The sequence below is a fragment of the Pungitius pungitius genome, chromosome 15 (genome assembly GCF_949316345.1).
Source record: "Pungitius pungitius chromosome 15, fPunPun2.1, whole genome shotgun sequence".
NCBI classification, from domain to species: domain Eukaryota; kingdom Metazoa; phylum Chordata; class Actinopteri; order Perciformes; family Gasterosteidae; genus Pungitius; species Pungitius pungitius.
The window spans coordinates 3621794-3641468 of NC_084914.1; the positions used below are offsets into that span (position 1 = coordinate 3621794).

At 50.3% G+C, this 19675-nt stretch overlaps 1 protein-coding gene across 1 annotated transcript; it reads left to right on the forward strand.

Annotated features, from left to right (window-relative positions):
* Nucleotides 1-4: 4 nt before the first annotated feature.
* LOC119205161 (adhesion G protein-coupled receptor L2-like) lies at nucleotides 5-15259 on the forward strand (the record flags this gene model as incomplete). Its single annotated transcript, XM_062557845.1, has 13 exons — nucleotides 5-26; nucleotides 1317-1439; nucleotides 2366-2565; nucleotides 2689-2862; nucleotides 3767-3976; nucleotides 4308-4528; nucleotides 5002-5068; nucleotides 8093-8184; nucleotides 8860-9028; nucleotides 9374-9502; nucleotides 10187-10283; nucleotides 11045-11170; nucleotides 14231-15259. Coding segments are annotated over 13 exons (2574 nt in total), but the record flags the coding sequence as incomplete, so codon positions are not given.
* Between the last annotated feature and the right edge of the window lie 4416 nt (nucleotides 15260-19675).

A 19675-nucleotide genomic window follows, 5' to 3' on the forward strand; every position in this document is an offset into this window, starting at 1 on the left:
CGTGAAAGTGCCGGCGGAGAACATCAGTGAGTCACCTGACGGGGCCGCCATCCGGGACGCCGGCGGTTGGTTTTTTTGGTGCCTGGCAGTGAGGCTGTTTTCAAACTCTTTTAGGGCTTATTTTCTAGTAAACATGATTTCAGCAACATGGCTCATTATTTAACTCACATTTGTGCAATGAAGTGCCCCGTTTCCACTCACACCTTCGCTGTTGCCATGGTTATCGTCTCCTACTCACCCTTTTTTGTCTTATACCTCATTGGTTTTTAATCTTTTTCTTGCATAGGAAAGTCACTTCATTGAGTGCGTGCTGCAATATGAACTGTACAGACCTCCGGGCCCCAGGGGGGGCCGGGGGGGGGGGACAGAAACAAAGGACCCGTCTGAATGGCATTGTTCCATTCACGCCGCACTCCATCTCTCCCCTCGGCGCCGGCCCCATTAGGCGGCAGTTAGCTGAGCTGATAAGGAGCGGTCGCTGTGTCTCTACCGCTGATTAATACATTGTGTTGCACAACGTATATTTGGCCCTTAATCACTGCATTCAGGCCTCTTTCATGAGCTCGTCGACATTACAGCAGGAAAAAAAAAAAACCCCAAAAAAAAACATTAACATCAATACGACGAAAAAACAGCCTCCTGCGAAGCAGTTGGACCAAAGATGGCTGCTCCTAATTAGCAGCTTGTCGGTGGCAAAAAGGAAGCCTCCAGGTACGTAGCGAGGGACCAGAGAGACAGAGAGACCGTTACCAGGCGATGGGGGGGGGGGACAATTCCTCATCTCCGGCTGTCCGAAGCCATCTATGTGAGGAAGCCAGGCCGTTTCTGATACGTGTGTCCTCCTGACCCTTCAGTAATTTCACACATCAAAAGGAGCCGGCGTACCGGGGGGGGGGGGGGGGGGGGGAGCTGCTGGATTCCGAGGATTTTTTAGAGATTTGCTCGTCGAGCTCAGAGTTAGCCCACAGGGGATGGAAAAAGTTAAAGTAAAAGCTCAATAATATTCTTGATCTTGTGAATATTTGAGGCTCATGCCGCAGTGGGCTGCATCCCCCCCCCCCCCTCGTTCGCCCCTGTTGATGTTTTTCCTGTTGCTTTGAGGCTTTCGCAATGCCAAGAGCTTAGTGATGTGTGTGTGTTTTTTTTTAAAGTGAATTATACTGTACAGGGTCTTGCAATAAGATTAGATGCTGTTACTGGTACAATGGACCTGGAGTCAGAGCTCCCTCATACACCATGTGATGCTTTTTGCCTCGGTGTAATGCATCTCTCTCTCTCTCTCTCTCTCTCTCTCTCTCTCTCTCTCTCTCTCTCAGTGCTGGATGTGTACGTGTTGAGCACCGACGGTCAGGTGCAGGACTTCAGGTTTCCTCAGACCAGCAGGGGCGGAGCTTCTCTTCAGCTGTCCTCCAACACGGTCAAAGTCAACAGCAAAAATGGTGAGAAAGATGCAGCTGCCTCCGACACACGTGATGGTGTTTAATTTTCATGCTTTTCTTTTTCTTTTATGTTTCTGAAATTGTTTCAGGCGCACATCTGGGGATGTGAAAAAAAGAAAAAAAAGTCCAGTCATTTTCCCACCAAAATTTGCGCAATGATGCAGATTTCTCAAATACAAGCAGACCGGTCTGCCTAGTGACAAAAAACCAGAAGTAACGTGGACACTAAATATATCTGTTACTTATTCTCACCAGAGTTGATGATTGTTGGAACAGTGGAAAGAGCCACGATGGAGTGATTTCCTGAAGCCCAGCAATGAGTCATCATTCAGGCACTTCCCAATTCCCTCGGCCATAAGTCACCGGGTTCTGTGAAAAGGCTTTTTGGATCCCGATGCTGGGCCTGTGGATAACAGAAGGCCAAGAGATTGTTACGTTTTGTGCTACGATATAAAAGCTGTCAGTAAACCCTGCTCTCAGGAAATCCGCAGCTTTTACCCTCTTGCTAACAAGTGGCTTAATGAGACTGCATGTGTGCTCATGAGGCCACGTTAAGATAAATCCAAAACAATAAATCCAAGGCCCGGCTAGCAGAGATGTCTGTTATGATTTATGCATAAAATATAACAGATTATATAACTCAATTGGTCACCGAGAGAAGAAAAAAAGTCAAAACAGGCTTGTTGCCCCCCCCCCCCCCCCAATTCCTCCACTTGTCAGTGTTTCATGGACAGGGAGGCAGCAATGAGACCCTTAAAAATGTGCTCATGCCAAAGTTAAAGAGTAACATCGACCTTTGCATCTCAAGGGAGGGGGTCGGTGTTGCTCCTAAAATGTCAAACTATTCCTTTAAGGTCACACAATGAATGAATAAATCTCTTTTCACCGGAGAGACCATGTGTAATTCTTGTTTTTTTTGTTTCCAGGTGTTGCCAAGCTGGTTTTTGTGCTCTACAAACACCTGGGTCAGTTCCTCAGCACCGAGAACGCCACACTGAGGGGCGACCCGGGCGGACGCAACCTCTCCCTAACCGTCAACTCCCACGTCCTGTCGGCCTCCATCACCAAGGAGTCCAGCCGCGTGTTCGTGACCGACCCCGTCGTCTTCACCCTGGAGCACCTGGACGTAAGCGCCGCCAGTCCGCAACTCAGCGCGTTCTCGCCCGCTCGCCTCTCAGCGCACGGGTTCCAGTCATCCTTCCCCCCTCCCTCCCCCCCTCTCTCTCTCCGTGTTTTGTGGTTACTTTAGAAGGAGCACTACTACAATCCGAACTGTTCCTTCTGGAACTACTCGGAGCGCAGCATGATGGGATACTGGTCCACTCAGGGCTGCAAGCTGCTGGAAACCAACAGGAGCCACACCACGTGCTCCTGCAGTCACCTGACCAACTTCGCCATCCTCATGGCCCACCGGGGAAACGTGGTGAGCGGATGGATTTGACAGATGTTTTTGCAGGAGCGGCGTTTCAGCGGAGATTATTAGATTATTGCGGGAGGCGGTGAAGGGGGGGGGCGGGGAAGGGGGGCTGTCACTGAGATTGCGGATCAGGGTAAGAAGTGCGTTACCATTATCGGAGGTAATTGTGTTTTACCTATGGCCCGTGTCTAATGTTCCTCCATGTGTATGTCCCTGTGAATCATGGGAAACAGCCTGACCCCCCCCCCCCCCCCCCCACCTTTTGAAGTGGTGTGGGATCCGTTTGGCTCGCGAAATGCAATTACAATCCAATTACACGATAAATGGCATGTGTAGCGGGGACCTGTAGCCAGTAATACATGTGCAGGATAAGTTTGTGGTGTGTTTAATAGCACGTCCCGTTTCATGAGCCCTGTCCCTGTCATCTGCCTCCACCTAAACCTCAACCACAGCTGGAAAACCAGAGCCACCCCCCCGCCCACCCCCCCGCCTCCCACCAAACTGCCCGCACGTCGCCTCAACTCCTGCCCATAATGAAATGACTAATATCACGGGAGGAATCGCCCCACTTTCGGGCCATCGTGATATTTTGCGTGGTCAAAGCCCGCTGATTTCACGTTTTTGCCCGGTTCCCTTCCTGAAAGGCCGCCACGTGGTCGACATGGGCCGCTGGGAGGGGGAGGGAGGGGCACGTGTCATCGGGTACGATCAGGTCAAAGGACTGGGTCTCTTTAGGCGGATCTGGGTCACTAATGATTGACTTTTTAGAAAAACATTTACTATTTTTACCACCGTAACAGAACTTTTGGAAGATATCAAAATGTGCTTCCATTGAGAGAACCATCCTTTCCGTGGCGTGAATAAGGGACATTTTGACAACGTGCATAACCCAGTTTGGTCTCCTTTGCAGGGCGAGGGCGGCGTCCACGAGCTCCTTCTCACCATCATCACGCGGATGGGCATCGCGGTTTCCCTCGTCTGCCTCGCCATCAGCCTCTTCACCTTCTGCTTCTTCAGGGGTCTGCAGAGCGACCGCAACACCATCCACAAAAACCTCTGCCTCAACCTCTTCGTCGGCGAGCTCGTCTACCTCGTGGGCATCAACATGACGGAGCCCAAGGTACCCTGGGAACTGTGCGTCAGAGGGTTGTGACGGGGTGCACTAGCTGGTGAATGGGGTCACCTGCCGCCATTGACCTCTTAGACACGGGCCTTTCTCTGTTGATGGCCTACAAAGGGGCTGAAATACTAGAAAAAGAAGGTGGTATTAAAACACTGCGTATATGTATGGCGAGTGATATTAGCGCCTTTATTTTACAGTTAAGCATTGGCGATATGAAGGTCACTCAAAGGCTACGCTGTCCCCTCAAACCGAGCGAAACTAGCGAGGTTGGCTTTGCTTTGTGCTTAATGTCCCCCCCCCCCTGCGCGATTGTGTGTCTTCCCGTCAGCTGGTGTGCTCCATCATCGCCGGCGTCCTCCACTTCTGCCTCCTGGCGGCGTTCGCCTGGATGTGTCTGGAGGGCGTGCAGCTGTACCTCATGCTGGTCGAGGTGTTCGAGAGCGAGTTCTCCCGCAGGAAGTACTACTACGCCTCCGGGTACCTCATCCCGGCCGCGGTGGTGGGCATCTCGGCCGCCATCGACTACCGAAGCTACGGCACGCAGCGGGCGTAAGTGTGACACCCTTCTGTTGACACCCCCCACCCCCCCGCCCCCCCCCACCCGATCGTCGCGCTAATGATGGCGCCGATGACAAAGAGCCGTCCACCTCTGCGCCCCCTTAGTGAAGGCGCACCCTGACACCGCTGTGACAGGGTGCGCCTTCCAGGAGCTCTGCAGCTTTAATGAATCTTTTTACTCTTTGCCTCGTGGATAATTGCCGCCCCTTGTCAGTTAAAGGTTCGCGCTCTCCTCCGAAGGGTCTTCATCCGAGCAGCACGCTTGGTGATTTGTTACACTCCGAACCTCTTGATCTAGGGAGCCTGAGCAAATGCTTCTCTTATTCCTCCGAACCTCACGTTTTCCTGCTGCAGCTCCTCGTGGCACGGCTCCACGGCGCCGATCGATGGGACACGACTTTGTTTTGGCAAAAAAGATGATTTAATGAACTGAACGCCATCTTTTTTTTTCTTCCCCACTGCAGATGCTGGCTGAGGGTAGATAACCATTTCATCTGGAGCTTCATCGGACCTGTGACGTTCATAATTGTGGTAAGTAGCAATGTTGTGCGCACGTTTCCTTTCAAAGAAGATCCTCCGAAAGCAGTTTAAATGGATTTTCCCTTCCTCTCCGTACTGGCAGCCTTTTAACTCTGCTTTTCTCAGATCAATTTGCATGAAAGTAAAGTGGTCCCATTATACCTGACACGAGGACATCGGCGCCCATTCGGCTATGAAATCCTCCGGAATCAGAACCGGGCGCGCAGCAGCAAACTCAAAGCTGTTTGGTCTCTGTACATCTAGGGAACGCTCGCCTCCCGCAATCAGCACGAGGAATCGTTTCAGGCGTGAAGGTCATCCGCTGGGTGGGAAAACAAGGGTAATGCTGGGGGGGGGGTTGAAAATGGAAGTAATGAATGGGTGCGCCAGACAACCATTATTACAGCTCACAGCCCTGCTGAGGATCATGACACGTCCACACACATTTAATCTGTCCATAGGCTCCTATGGTAACACACATTTAATCTGTCCATAGACTCCTATGGTAACACACATTTAATCTGTCCATGGGCTCCTATGGTAAAACACATTTAATCTGTCCATGGGCTCCTATGGTAAAACACATTTAATCTGTCCATAGGCTCCTATGGTAAAACACATTTAATCTGTCCATGGGCTCCTATGGTAACACATATTTAATCTGTCCATAGGCTCCTATGGTAACACATATTTAATCTGTCCATAGGCTCCTATGGTAACACACATGTAATCTGTCCATAGGCTCCTATGGTAACACATATGTAATCTGTCCATAGGCTCCTATGGTAACACACATGTAATCTGTCCATAGGCTCCTATGGTAAAACACATTTAATCTGTCCATAGGCTCCTATGGTAAAACACATTTAATTTGTCCATAGGCTCCTATGGTAACCCACATTTAATCTGTCCATGGGCTCCTATGGTAACACATATTTAATCTGTCCATAGGCTCCTATGGTAACACATATTTAATCTGTCCATAGGCTCCTATGGTAACACACATGTAATCTGTCCATAGGCTCCTATGGTAAAACACATTTAATCTGTCCATAGGCTCCTATGGTAACACACATGTAATCTGTCCATAGGCTCCTATGGTAACACACATGTAATCTGTCCATAGGCTCCTATGGTAAAACACATTTAATCTGTCCATAGGCTCCTATGGTAAAACACATTTAATTTGTCCATAGGCTCCTATGGTAACACATATTTAATCTGTCCATAGGCTCCTATGGTAACACACATGTAATCTGTCCATAGGCTCCTATGGTAAAACACATTTAATCTGTCCATAGGCTCCTATGGTAAAACACATTTAATTTGTCCATAGGCTCCTATGGTAACCCACATTTAATCTGTCCATGGGCTCCTATGGTAACACATATTTAATCTGTCCATAGGCTCCTATGGTAACACATATTTAATCTGTCCATAGGCTCCTATGGTAACACACATGTAATCTGTCCATAGGCTCCTATGGTAAAACACATTTAATCTGTCCATAGGCTCCTATGGTAACACACATGTAATCTGTCCATAGGCTCCTATGGTAAAACACATTTAATCTGTCCATAGGCTCCTATGGTAAAACACATTTAATTTGTCCATAGGCTCCTATGGTAACACATATTTAATCTGTCCATAGGCTCCTATGGTAACACACATGTAATCTGTCCATAGGCTCCTATGGTAAAACACATTTAATCTGTCCATAGGCTCCTATGGTAAAACACATTTAATTTGTCCATAGGCTCCTATGGAAACCCACATTTAATCTGTCCATGGGCTCCTATGGTAAAACACATTTAATTTGTCCATAGGCTCCTATGGTAACCCACATTTAATCTGTCCATGGGCTCCTATGTAAACGCGTATGTAAATTCGTCCATAGGCTGTAGGTCACAGGAGCTGATGCAGCAGTTCTCCAGTTTCTTTTGCCGTTTTTTGGCAGAAGTGAAAGACCTGAATATTGTAGAGGACGGCCCCCTGGGGACTGAGCGCGGGGGGGGAGGGGGGGGGGGGGGGGTTGCATATGTAGTTTGTCTCAGCTTTCTGCAGAGTGCCTCCCCGTCTGTCCGTTGGTCCTCGGATGTGTGTCATGGCCGCCGTGTTAAATGCATCTGCAGCCTCTCACGCGGACACAAGTCGGCCCTCTGTGGCCGAGAGACCAAAGTCGGCATTACTCTCTAAGCTGTGATCTGAAAGCCTCTTTCTGTCTCCTCAGCCCCTCCTTTTCCCCTGATGTTGTTGCTTTCCATCTGCTTTCCACTCAGATGTCGCCCAGTCTCGGAACGCGTTCACACGTTGTGATGCTGCACTTCATTTTCTGCCCATTTTGGAGTGAAAAACTGAAAATGTTTGATAAACAGAAGCCGCGTCGAGATCACAACTTAAAGAGTTCCTCGGACCAAGTCGCTTCTCATTTTCTGGCATTTGATGAGGTTTTGCTCCTTTGGTGTCGACTGTAACGTGGAACTGTGCACGCAGCTTACGGTGAAGGCCCGGGCGGCGTGGAGGAGGAGTCGACCTCTCGGCTTCTTTTCCACTTTGTACTTAAGCTCCACTTGATGTGCAGAGGAAATATTTTAGAGTTTGTACTCCACTGCGAGTTTTTTAAAAGGACAGATGGGGAGCGTGTAGATGATCATTTGTTACTGATTAATAAAGCTTGATTAGGGGAGTTCAGTCGATTAATCAATGCCTGACAAATCAATTGAAAATTGTTACAATAGTAGTGCTTCCTGGTTGATGATCAATTATCATTATAAAAGTTTGAGCGTCTTTTGTTGGAAAAAAAAAAAAGAAACATCTTTGTAATTGGGGATTCTCAGAAGCTTCTGAATTTTTACAAAACAATCGCGATCACCCAATAAATCCATACTGAAAGAGAATTAATAATTCATTCATTCTTCTATTACTTTATGTACATCTTTGTGATTAAATGTAGTATTTTCCTCGGCTCAGAGGATCCGGGTTCTTCCTCCTTAAGGCGCGCGGCATGTTGATCCTGACACGCGTGTGTTTTGACAGGTCAACGTCATCTTCCTGGTGGTCACCATGTGCAAGATGGTGAAGCACTCCACCTCCATGAAACCCGACTCGTCCAGGCTGGGGGGCATCAGGTGAGGGGCGTCAATCTGCTGCGTGTGTGTGTGTGTGTGTGCGTGCATTCACTGCTTCTGCTTCCCCCTGCGTAATTTTCAAAAGCCACATTGGACAAACACACTGATTTGATTCCCTTTCCCCCCCCCTTTGAACCCGACTGAAACGATCGTTTTCTGCTCGTCTCGAGTTCATTTTCGTGACTTCACTGTTTTGCGCCGCGCAGGTTTAAATTGCCTCCTTTTATTCCTCCGTGACTGCGTTTCCGACCCCCCCCCCCCCCCCCCGCTGTCCGCCGGCATAGTTTACGGGCTTCTTTTGGGAGACGTGTTCCACCACATGTCACATACGTTAAAAGATGGTGGGGAAAAAAAATTGTGGGGAGGAAAAAAGGGAAAAAAAGAAGACCCTCCACCGTCTTTTTTCCGCTCAATAAAAAAGGTCCCTGTCCGATTCGGCGCCGGGTTTTTCTCGAGCCACGAAGCGTTTGAGGGGCGGGACGACGTGTGCTGTGTGGGGGCCGGGTGGGATTTACAAAAAAATATGAATGGGGCATTTAAATGAGTTTTTCAGGTTTGCTTTTTTGGAACATTTCTATGTCAAAAGTTTAAAAAAACGTGAAACTATGACAAATGTGTTTTGTTGTTTAAATGAGATGGATGACGTCATCGCCGCTCTTCCTCTCTGTGCCGCAGGTCGTGGGTGTCGGGGGCCTTCGCCCTCCTCTGCCTGTCGGGCCTCACGTGGACCTTCGGCTTGTTCTTCCTAGGCGAGTCGTCCGTGGTGACGGCTTACCTCTTCACCATCTTCAACACCCTGCAGGGCATGTTCATCTTCATCTTCCACTGCCTCCTGCAGAAGAAGGTAGCGCGTCATGTCATGTTTCACAAAAATGACCTTTGGCTCAGGAAAAACTTTTAAACAGCAAATTGATAAATTAAGGAAATCTGTATTCCAGCGTTAAAGAAAATCCCAGCTAATCTTGTTTTTTGCAACACTTGCACATTCCCGCCTGTTATCAGACGTTGTTGTCGTCGTCGTCCCAGTCGGCATTTACCCGTCTGTCGGCCGGGTGGCATTTGACAAAGATCAGAGATCCGCATCCCCCACCCCCGCCCGTAGGAGGGGGTGAGGTAGGGTCCGGGGGGGGGGGGGGGGGGGGGTCGTGTTTCTCTGCCCGGTCCCTCCTGATCTTCTCTTCCTCCGCAGGTCCGCAAAGAGTACAGCAAATGCTTCCGCCAGTCGCAGTGCTGCGGCACCGTGCCGCCCGAGGGGCCGCACGGCGCCGCCAAGACAGCCACGTCCCGGTCCACGGCGCGCTACTCGTCTGCCACGCAGGTACCTTTTTATTTTTGTTCTTTAAATAGTGAGTGAGGCGAGTTTTGAACTGCAGAAGGAATCCCGTTAAAAGAGCAGAACAACCCGTTGTTCATTCTCAGTTGATCCCACACACAAAATGTGATGTAAATACTCACGAGAGCAACAATTAAGTAACAATTTGCATCTGAAAATTGTCCCGGATAAATGTTCCATTTAGTACAGCTAAAGGCTTTTATTGGTATTTAAGGTACGTCCTCGGGAACAAACGGCCTTCAGCCTGAGACTCACAGCTGGAGAAGGTGGACCACACTGTTGATTCTGGGCTGGACAATAGTAAACGTATAATAAATCATCCTCATCCTTTAGTAAGAGATTCGTAATACATAGTTTAAACCTTTCAGTAGAGCGATGTCTATATATTAATATCTATATAGGTATGTAGTCACATTTCAGGCATCATTTTACAGACTGCTACTATTATATGTTATATTGCATTGTACACACTCTCCAGTGGTCTCTGATGTCTTGCATTGAGACCCCATGAGATCTATATGTTTTTTGGGGGAATTCGTAAGCCGACCTTTCAAATTAAAAGCTGTGAGATCCTCGGTGTGTCCATGTTTGGATTCGGATGGATCAACAGCTGATCCATGGCCGCCTTCTTCCTCCTCCTCCTCCTCCTCCTCCTCCTCCTCCTCCCAGAGCCGCATACGGCGGATGTGGAACGACACGGTGAGGAAGCAGTCGGAGTCCTCCTTCATCTCGGGAGACATCAACAGCACCTCCACACTCAACCAGGGTAAGCCTCCTCATCCTCCTCCTCTTCTTCCGCGCTTCAGTGGATGCCGCTCCGGGGGGGGGGGGGGGGGGGCTCTCCTCCTCGTCCTGAGCAGTGAGAAGGTTCCCAGCGTTTCTCCTGCACCCCCCCCGGGCCGGGGCGGGATGGAGGCGGAGGCCCGTGAGGTCACCGGCGGTTTCGGGAGCGACCCCCACCCCCCCCCCCATCATCTTTGACTGCAGACTGAGGCGTTTTTTTTATTTTTTTTTAATGTTTTTTTTATTTAAAAAGACACGCCAGCGCAAAGTTTCTCAGGGATCCATCTAAATGAGCGAGGGCTGTTATTACATTGTTGAGGATTTACACAGGCGGGCCCGGGATGATGGGGGTCCTGTATTATTCATGGCAGGCCACTCAGACATGTTATGTCTCGTGTCCCCGGCTGGATGAGTTTGTTTAGAAGGGTTCGTTTCACGCGTAAACACGGCAGTCGATTGTGTCTTTTGGGTCAACGCGCGTCGCGATAACGCTGTTTTGTCGGCCCCCCGTCAGCTGACTGTTTGGATAAAGTTTTGCGTCCGTAATCGAAGGCAGGCGGTCCGAAGGTCGTGAATATTTTGCGGGGGGTCGGATGCTGCACAGCGAACGTCAGTGTTTGTTTTTCGTGGACGGATGCTCAGACCGAAAAAAAAAAAAGCTCAGTTCCTCCAACGCTGTTTTCCTCAACTGGTTTCTCCTTTTTGTGCCTCTCTCTCTCTCTGTGTGTGTCTCTGTTGTTTCAGGGATGACTGGCAACTACCTCCTGACTAACCCTCTCCTCCGAACCCACGACACTAACCCTTATAACAACCTTCTGGCAGAAACGGTGGTGTGCAACACCCCCTCTCCTCCGGCCTTTCACTCCCCAGGTGCACATCCACCCTCTGCTTCTATTCCTACATTGATTTGTGTGTGTGTGTTTGTTTGTGTGCGTGTGTGTGTGTGTGTGTTGAAAGGCAAAAGTTTGACAGCTTAAAAATACACTCACTGGCTGCCTGGGGGGGGTGAGTAAGAATCGAGAGACGGTCGATGCCACTGGCCCGTAGCCAGTTAGCGTAGCTTAGCTTAGCACTAACACTGGGAACCAGGGGATACGGCGGCGTGTCTAAAGGTCACAAAATCAGTCCAACACCTGCACCTGGTCAACACACGGCCTCTCGTCTGCTCAATGTGCGCCACGTCAAGCGTTTCTTTGGCTGCGGTCAGTTGCTAGGCAACAAATGAAAAGCCGGCCGGAGCCCTTTTCGACCACCTCCAAATAGCAAATGATCACTTTTACCACTGAAAATCATCAATCAAGAGATTGAATGAGTACCGGGGGGGGGGGGGGGGTGTCCCGGCTAGGCGTCCCGGCTAGGCGTCCCTACCTGTTTCCAGTCTTTGTGCTAAGCTAACTGGCGGCGGTTAAAAAAAAAAAAACACAAGTGAGCGTGGCACTAATCACGTGGCTCAAACCACGAGAATCCTGAAGAAATGGGGAATAATCCCTCCACCTTCCCGTAGTTTTTAAGAGCAGAAGGAGACGGGGGGATTCCTCTCTGTTGGATATCCGCTTCTGTGGGGTCCTTTTCTGCATCAACACAACATGAATGCACGTTGTTTACAACAACATGTTTACATTGTTCCCCCGGCTTTACCTTCAATTAGATCCTCATGAATCAAGTCGGTGTTGATGGTGACCTAGTTCCCCAGCAGAAGAAAACCCAGTCAAAGAAGGAAAAAGAACCGAGCTGGTGACGCAATGCGGGCAGAATCACAGCCCTCAGATATTCCCCAGCATTTGATGATAAAAGAGAATATACAAAAAACAGCAGCATGGCAAAAAAAAAAAAATATATATATATATATATGTGAGCGTACGAGCTGCAGCCATCGCAGAGTGTTGTGTTCTCGCAGCACAACGAGAGCGCGTCACACTCGCCGGTAATTAAGCGAGGTCTTGACTCTCTGCTCCTTCTGCAAACATCTCCTCCGATGCAGAAATGTGTGAAACTGAAAGTGTGTGCGACGCGCTAACACATCGGCACAGATACAAAGTGGCGAGGGTTCCATTTTCACCACATTTTGGAAATGTCAGCGTAAATGAAGGCCCCCCCCCGCGCCCCGCCGCCCTGGGACAAACCGCTGCTCAAAATGTGTAGGGGGGGGGGGGGGGGGGTTGCGAAAGACCAAAGACGTGGAAGGTGGTTTAAGGACAAACCTGTGCAGCTGGAGCCGTCGCACTCAGATGAGCGCGTCCTCCCGTTATAAGTGCATTAATGCGAAGTGGCGCTGTGCAGATGTGGAATGGGTGGGGGGGGGGGGGGGGGGCGCGGGGGGGTAGAGAACATCTCGGGTGAATCTGTGCTGGAACGCTTCCCAGAGTGCAGCTGCTGTCCACTCGGATTCTGCTCACATCTCCTCTCGACGCTACCTGCCTGCAACAAGGAACCACTGCATGCGCATAAACACATCCAAATTTGGAAGGCGGGTTTATTTAGAGAGGTGTCTAATAATCTTCCAACCGCCCCCCCCCAACCCCCCCCCTGTTTGCCCTCTGCTCTGTTCACGCTTTTTTTTTAGTTTTTAGAAATGCTTTGATGTTGTTTCAGCGCTTTCTCTCTTCTCTTTCTTCAGAATTCTTCTTTTCTGACACATTCTTTTGAAACCAAAGACTAAAGATTCCCCCCCCCCCAATCCCCCCTCCACCCTCTTACCATCCCGCCCCCCCGCCACACACACACACACCCATTCACTTACAGGCTCACATTGTACCCAATAAAGTAAATCCTCGTATCAAAAAACAAGCCCCACTTCACTGTCGTCCTGCTACTGAAAACGTCAGGCTGCACCAAATACTCCACTGTGTGTGTGTGTGTGTGTGTGTGTGAGTGTGTGCGTGTGTGTCTGTGTGTGTGTGTGTGTGTGTGTGTGTGTGAGTGTGTGTGTGTGTGTGTGTGTGTGTGTGTGCGTGTGAGTGAAATGTTGCACATGTGCACAAAGAGAGGCTGATTGTAAGGCGCTCCCGTGCTTGCTGCTGAACCCTTTTTCGCCTGCCGAGTCCAGGATTCAGTTGTCCTTGATCTGTCCTCCTCTCTAACTGTTGAAACGCACCATTCCGCTGCCCCCCCACTCCCCCCCCCCCCCCCCCTTCCCTATCCGCCAACCACCACGCGTCACATGCGCCAAATTCTAGTCATCAGCAAGGACACGAGAGTCGGGCGGACTGAATCCAGGCTGGATGTTTGAAGCTTTCCACTTTGCTCTTATTTCTGTGATTTGATTGTTTTTTAGTTTGTTTTTTTCTGCTGCAAATTGAAAAGAAGCATCTGTTTTACTTTTTTTTTTTTTTTTTTTTTTGCACATCAGCTGTTCTTAGGCCAGATAGCCTGAGCAGACACACTTGATGTGAGTGTTGGCGAAGTGAGTCGTTGCACCGTGCCTGCCTGTCGTGGTGTGTTGGGGACAGGGGGGGGGGGCTGTGCTCAGAGGTGGCTGGCCATCTGTGTTTGACGTTACTCTGTTGCCTTGCCTTCTTTGTAACAGGTGGAATGCTTTATTGGTTGTTAATGCACCAACGCTTGCTCACCAGCTTGCATCCATTGCTTTATTTTACTCCCATCCTCCGCCGTGTTGTTTGCTGCCTGTAAGCTCGCCGCTGTGTGCCGTGTTCTCGTATTGTTCAGGATGACCCGATTGGCTTTGATGATTTTTAGCCCCGATGGGGGACGGACAGAGAGGTCGGAGAGATGATTGGCTTCTCCTTTTTTTGAATTTTCAACGTTTCTTAACATTTTTGCACTGAATTAAAATCGACCCAGAGATCAAAGCGCACAACAGTGCCGAGTCCTGAGCAGTATCGAGGTGTGTGTGTGTGTGTGTGAGGCTCCTCAAAGCGACAGACGCGCAATCCACCACATCTCACGCGCTCTTTTCGCCTTCTGTTGCAGGACAGCACTCACTGAGCAACAGCAGGGACCTCAGCGCCATGGACACCCTCCCCCTCAACGGCAACTTCAACAACAGCTACTCCCTGCGGGACGACAACTACGAGAGCGCGGCCGTCCGGGCCCCGTCCGACCTGGGGGGCCTCCACCTGGACGACGTCGCCTTTGAGAAGATGATCATATCCGAGATCGTCCACAACAACCTGCGGCCCCGCGGGGCCCCCAGGGGCCGCGACCACCCGAGGGAGCAGGAGAGAGCCCCGCCTCCGCAGACCAGACTGACAGTGGGCCGGGGGGGCGGCGGCGGCGGCTGCGGGGGCGGGAGCGGCAGCGAGGACGACGCCATCGTGGCGGACCACGAGGCCGCGTCCCCCCGGCGAGGAAGCGGACGAGGGGGCCACGCCACCCTGGAGCTGCTCCTGCACCCCCACCACAAGGAGGCGCTGGAGGCCCCCCTGCTGCCCCAGAGGACTCACTCCCTGCTCTACAGCGCCCAGAAGGCCCCCCGGCGCCTGGAGGGCCCGGGCGGCCCCGGCCCCCAGCACGTCACCGCGGCGGAGGACGCGGGCTCCAAGTCGCCCGGCAACAACAACAACAACAGAGACTCCCTTTACACGAGCATGCCCAACCTGAGAGACTCGCCCTCGGCTTCGCCGTACCCCCCCGACGACGAGGACGAGGAAGAGGAGGGGGTGGAGGAGGAGGAGGAAGAGGAGGAGGAGGAGGAGCAGCAGCTCACCTCCTCCTCGCCTCGGAGCGAGAGCAAGGACGCGTACCACAAAAGCATGCCCGAGCTGGGCGACGGGCCGCCGCCGGCGCCGCTCTCCTACTACCACATCAACCGGGGCGCCAGCGCCGGCTGCATCCTGCCGCCCAGCGGCGAGGGCTGCGCGCAGGAAGGGGCGGAGCCCGCCGACGGACAAATGCAGCTCATCACCAGCCTCTGAGCCGCCCGCACACCCCCCCCCCAAAATCTCGGGCGTAGAGCGAGTCCGGCTCCGCACGCACTCCCCCACCCCTCCCGCCCTCTTCCTGTTAGGACAGGAAGTGAAATGTTGTCGGGGGGGGGGGGGGGGGGGCGGGGAAATGAACGAAGACACAACCTTATTTTTTTTTTTTTTTTTGCACACGGATCAAACGCGCAAAAAAACGCACCCATCCGCGGGCGGGACGAAAGTGGACCGCGAGAGCTCTGCAGAGGACAGAGACGCAGAGAGTACGGGACGCAGAGTCCAGGCTTTTCTGTTGCACCGTCGAAAAATAAAAATAAATAAATAAATAAATACTTCAAGCAAAGAACTTTGTAACTCGGGACGTTTTCTCGGGGTCAGAACCAGGGTCTTTTTAGTCAGAGTAGGAGTAGCGCGGCGGCCGCGTCAAGTCGGGACTGTAAAGTTAAGAAACCACTAATTCAGACTCAGGCCTTATATTTTCTCTATTGCACATTTAACTGTTGTCAAAGTAACAGCTAAAGAAAATATATTTTGCTGTACCACTAGTGTAAGAATGAAAAAAACAAACAAAAACAAAAAACGGCAACCATTCAGTAGTTACGCCCCGTCGATGTAATGACGAGGTTCATCAAAATGGAAATGTGCTTTTTTTTCCTCTCACACTTGACTCGTTGTGTTATGTTTGAATATGAAAACAACAACAACAACAAAATAAGGTTTGGAGCGATCCATATGAATTCATGCTCACGTCTCTGCTTGTGAAGTGCTTTTTGCTTTCATGAATGATGAGTTTTTTTGCCAGTCGTATATATTTGTTGGGCCATGCACAGATTTGGAGTAAAACAAAATAAAGTTATTTTGCTTTGAAAGAAAAGGTTTGAGGACTTATGTTCCCGCCGATGCAACATATTTTCATCCTGTGACTTTAATTAATTTATTAAGTGACCTATTCAGAAATCAAAGGAAAAAAGAACATGGTTGGAAAGTGTGAAACGTTGTTGCAGCACTGATTTGGTTTGTTTTATTTCTTTTGTAAGTCCATCATCATCAGCTGATATTTAATTCAACTCCTGTTTGATATCAAATAAATGTGAAATTTTTTTCTTGTTCTCAGAAGTTTCTTCTCTTTATTTGTGTGTTTTTTTTTTTTTTTAAACACTGCCTTATATTTGTTACCGATAAGAAATCCCAAGGGACCAGAACTAATAATACGTGCTGCAGGGAAGAGTCCTGAAGGCTGCAGATAGAGAACCGCTTTTAACGTTTTGTAGTTTGGCCAAATATGCAAGTGACTGATCCGAGTCCCGGGAGTTCAAAAAAGTTCAAACATCCGTTTTATTATTAACCCAAGTTTCCGTACAACTTCACCAACGCGATATTTAAAAGCCGTCAAAGTCGCTCACTCACTCGAGTGACAAGAGAGAGAGAATAAAAAAAAAAAAAGCGGCTTCATCACTGCTGCCAAACTTTAAATGTCGCTTTATCGTCGTTTAAGCCTCGGGGCCGTCGCATTTTAAGAGAACTGTCGATATGACAGACGGTGCTAAAAATAATGTTTGTTTTTGTCTTTTCTTGATGAGACTTTAACCTTTTATAAGAAAGTCAAGTATTCTCCTCTGCTGACGGATGAACTCGTGGCATCAATAAGTTTTCACACCATTTGTTGGCAAGTCAAAAACTCTTAATATAAATTCAGTTTGACCCCCCAACCACAGGGGGGGTGGCGTGTGTTTGCAGATGTAAAAGCCGAGGAGTGACACCTGTAAACCGAGCGTGACGGCTCCCAGTTAAAGAACATTCATCCGTTGTCAATCACCACTATAGTAAATTAATTATGATAAGTTTTCACTTCGAAAAGTCGTGACAGCTGGCTCAAGCACTTTTTCCGGGCGTGGAACCCGCGTCCCGTTGGCCGCCGGGTGGGCGAGAACGCACCCGGGGCCGGAATTACGCCCGTTTTACAGAGATTTGCCGTAATCGCTTCTGATCGATGTCTGAACCGCTGCTCGGGCGCTGCGACGCGCTGGAGTCCCACCGAGGGCTTTAACACACACGCGCGCACACACACACACACACACACACACACACACACACACACACTGCACATTGAGCCGCTGCATTGTCCAGGTGGTGCACTTTATTAGTTGGAGCAAGGTCCCCGGTTGCTGTCAAGAGACTCGACTGGACTCAAGAGCCCCCCCCCCCCCCCCGCCTGTTTGTTTGTTTGAACATCGGCCTCTCGGTTTACACGCCGCCGTCCAAAGGAGACGGAACACCGGCCCCCCACGTAAGACTTGGCCCCCGCTCGGATATGAATCAGGTTCAACGCAAAGTCTGTTGTCAGTGAGAGCTTCACTTCCACGAGAAGAATGAGCCATTTTTATTGCCGCGTATTATATTACACTCGGAGGAAATTGTTCCCCTGCGTCTGAGCCGCCCCACACAGCGTCGTGGGGGGCGGGGGGGGAGGTCGGGGGTCCTGCTCAGGGACGCGTGGAGCAGCCCACAGGTCGGGGTTGTGAGTGAATGTGCCGAGTTCCCCTTGTGAAGCGCGAGGATCGCTTTTTTTTTTTGGTGCATATATATTGGTTCATTACCACTAAGTCACCTGTGCTGTGTGCTAGCGCCCCCCCCCCCCCCCCACCACCACCACCTCCCACCCCCCCCTCTCCATTATCTTAAAGAACATTGGATTCTGGGATTGAACGAAATATAGATGGTCATTTCCTTCATCTTTACGTTTTTTTCTACCTTTGAAAATTAGGTAACGGTACGGAGAGGTGGTGAAATGCAGCAAAAGGCCACGGGACGGATTGGTGGGGGAGGGGGGGGGGGCACTGCAGTGGTTTTGAAGCGTTTCGTGGTCAGCGCCATTTTGTTTCTTTTTGCAACCGGAAGTGAAACGAGAGGGTGGAGCTGTGAAATGTTGCGATCAGGGAGTCTCACACGCGGACGCGATGTGGCCCCGCCCCCAATATGGCCCCGCCCCCCCCAATGTTATCCTCTACGTTCATTTTACTCCGAGTGGAACCATAATTTACTTTGAGGTGATCCGAGAAACTTTCATGCTGTGTTGATTTTGGCAGAATGCGAGTGTGTGTGAGTGTGTGAGTGTGTGTGAGTGTGTGTGAGTGTATGTCGGGGGGGGGGTGTTCATGAGCTCCAGTTCCTGAGCTTTTACTGCTGCAGGCGTCTGACAGTCTGCTGCGTTCTGGTTCTGGTCCTCCTGCGCCTCCCTTCCCTCCGGCCCGGGCCCCCAGCAGCAGGAGAAGCTCTGCTCATGCTAAAGAGGTGGGGTGGGGGGGGGGATCCAGGTAGGCTGTATGTTGGTGATGTAGAGGGTTCGGTTCAAAATCTCCTCACTGGGACTTTAATGAGCATCGTGCTTTACATTTTTATTGAGGTAATAAATAAGAGGAAGGTTTTCATATACAAGTCGACGCACTTTTTCCGAACTGTTCGGTTCCGGGCCCCTCCTCATCCGGGCGGGAGGAGTCAAGGCTGTAGGACCCTCCCCCCACCTTCTGCCGCCTGTGATCACCCGCTGACGTCACCACGCGGCGAGAGACGGAGATGAAAGAGCTTCGTCCACCAACTCGCCTCCAGTCCGTCCGTCCGCCGGCCTCCGCGAGGCGGCGCAGCGAGGTTCAGTCCGAGAAGACATCAGCGTGTTTGCGTTCGGGTCCGTTTGATGTCCCGGCCTCTGGAGATTTGGACATTATTTCATGTCCATCATCAAAAAGACATCAAACAAGATGCTGCTTTCAAAATCAGATCACAGAGTGTGTGTGTGTGTGTGTGTGTGCGCTGACTAAATGTAGCCCGTGTACTCATGTGTGTGTGTGCACTTGAGCTATATACATATTTTCCTATATGAATAATCCTGAACTTGATGAATATTGAGTTTACCCCCCCCCCCCCCCCCCCCCACTCCGAGTCCTGCTTAAACCAAGACATTATCGCCCATAATAAAGCGGCCCTCAGTGCTCGATGGGTGGAGATTTAGTGGTTTTCGGGGGCCCCAAACAAACGCCAAGAAGAAGAAGAAGAAGAAGAAGAAGAAGAAGAAGAAGGAGGAGGAGGCCACTCACTTAAACTATTACCCACAAATAGTAATGAATCATGATGGATCATAACTTAATAATTGTGTTTTTAGAGACAATTCTTTAGTTAATGTAGTACTGTGTATTTTCTTCCCCTCACAGCTTTTCCTATTTGCGAGTGCATAAGCAGCCTTTGGGGTACAATGAGCAGCACCATGTAATACTTCTCATATCTAAACATCGTAATAAATCTACAGTTGTTGGAGGCCCACAGGCTCTGCTTTTTAAACCATAAAGTAGTAAAGTAACCCTGGTGGTTTTTTCCTCTGAGCCAGAGGGCCCTTCACTGAGTTCAGAGTGACGTCACCATCAGGCCCGGCACCATCAGGCCCGTCACCATCAGGCCCGTCACCATCAGGCCCGGCACCATCAGGCCCGTCACCATCAGGCCC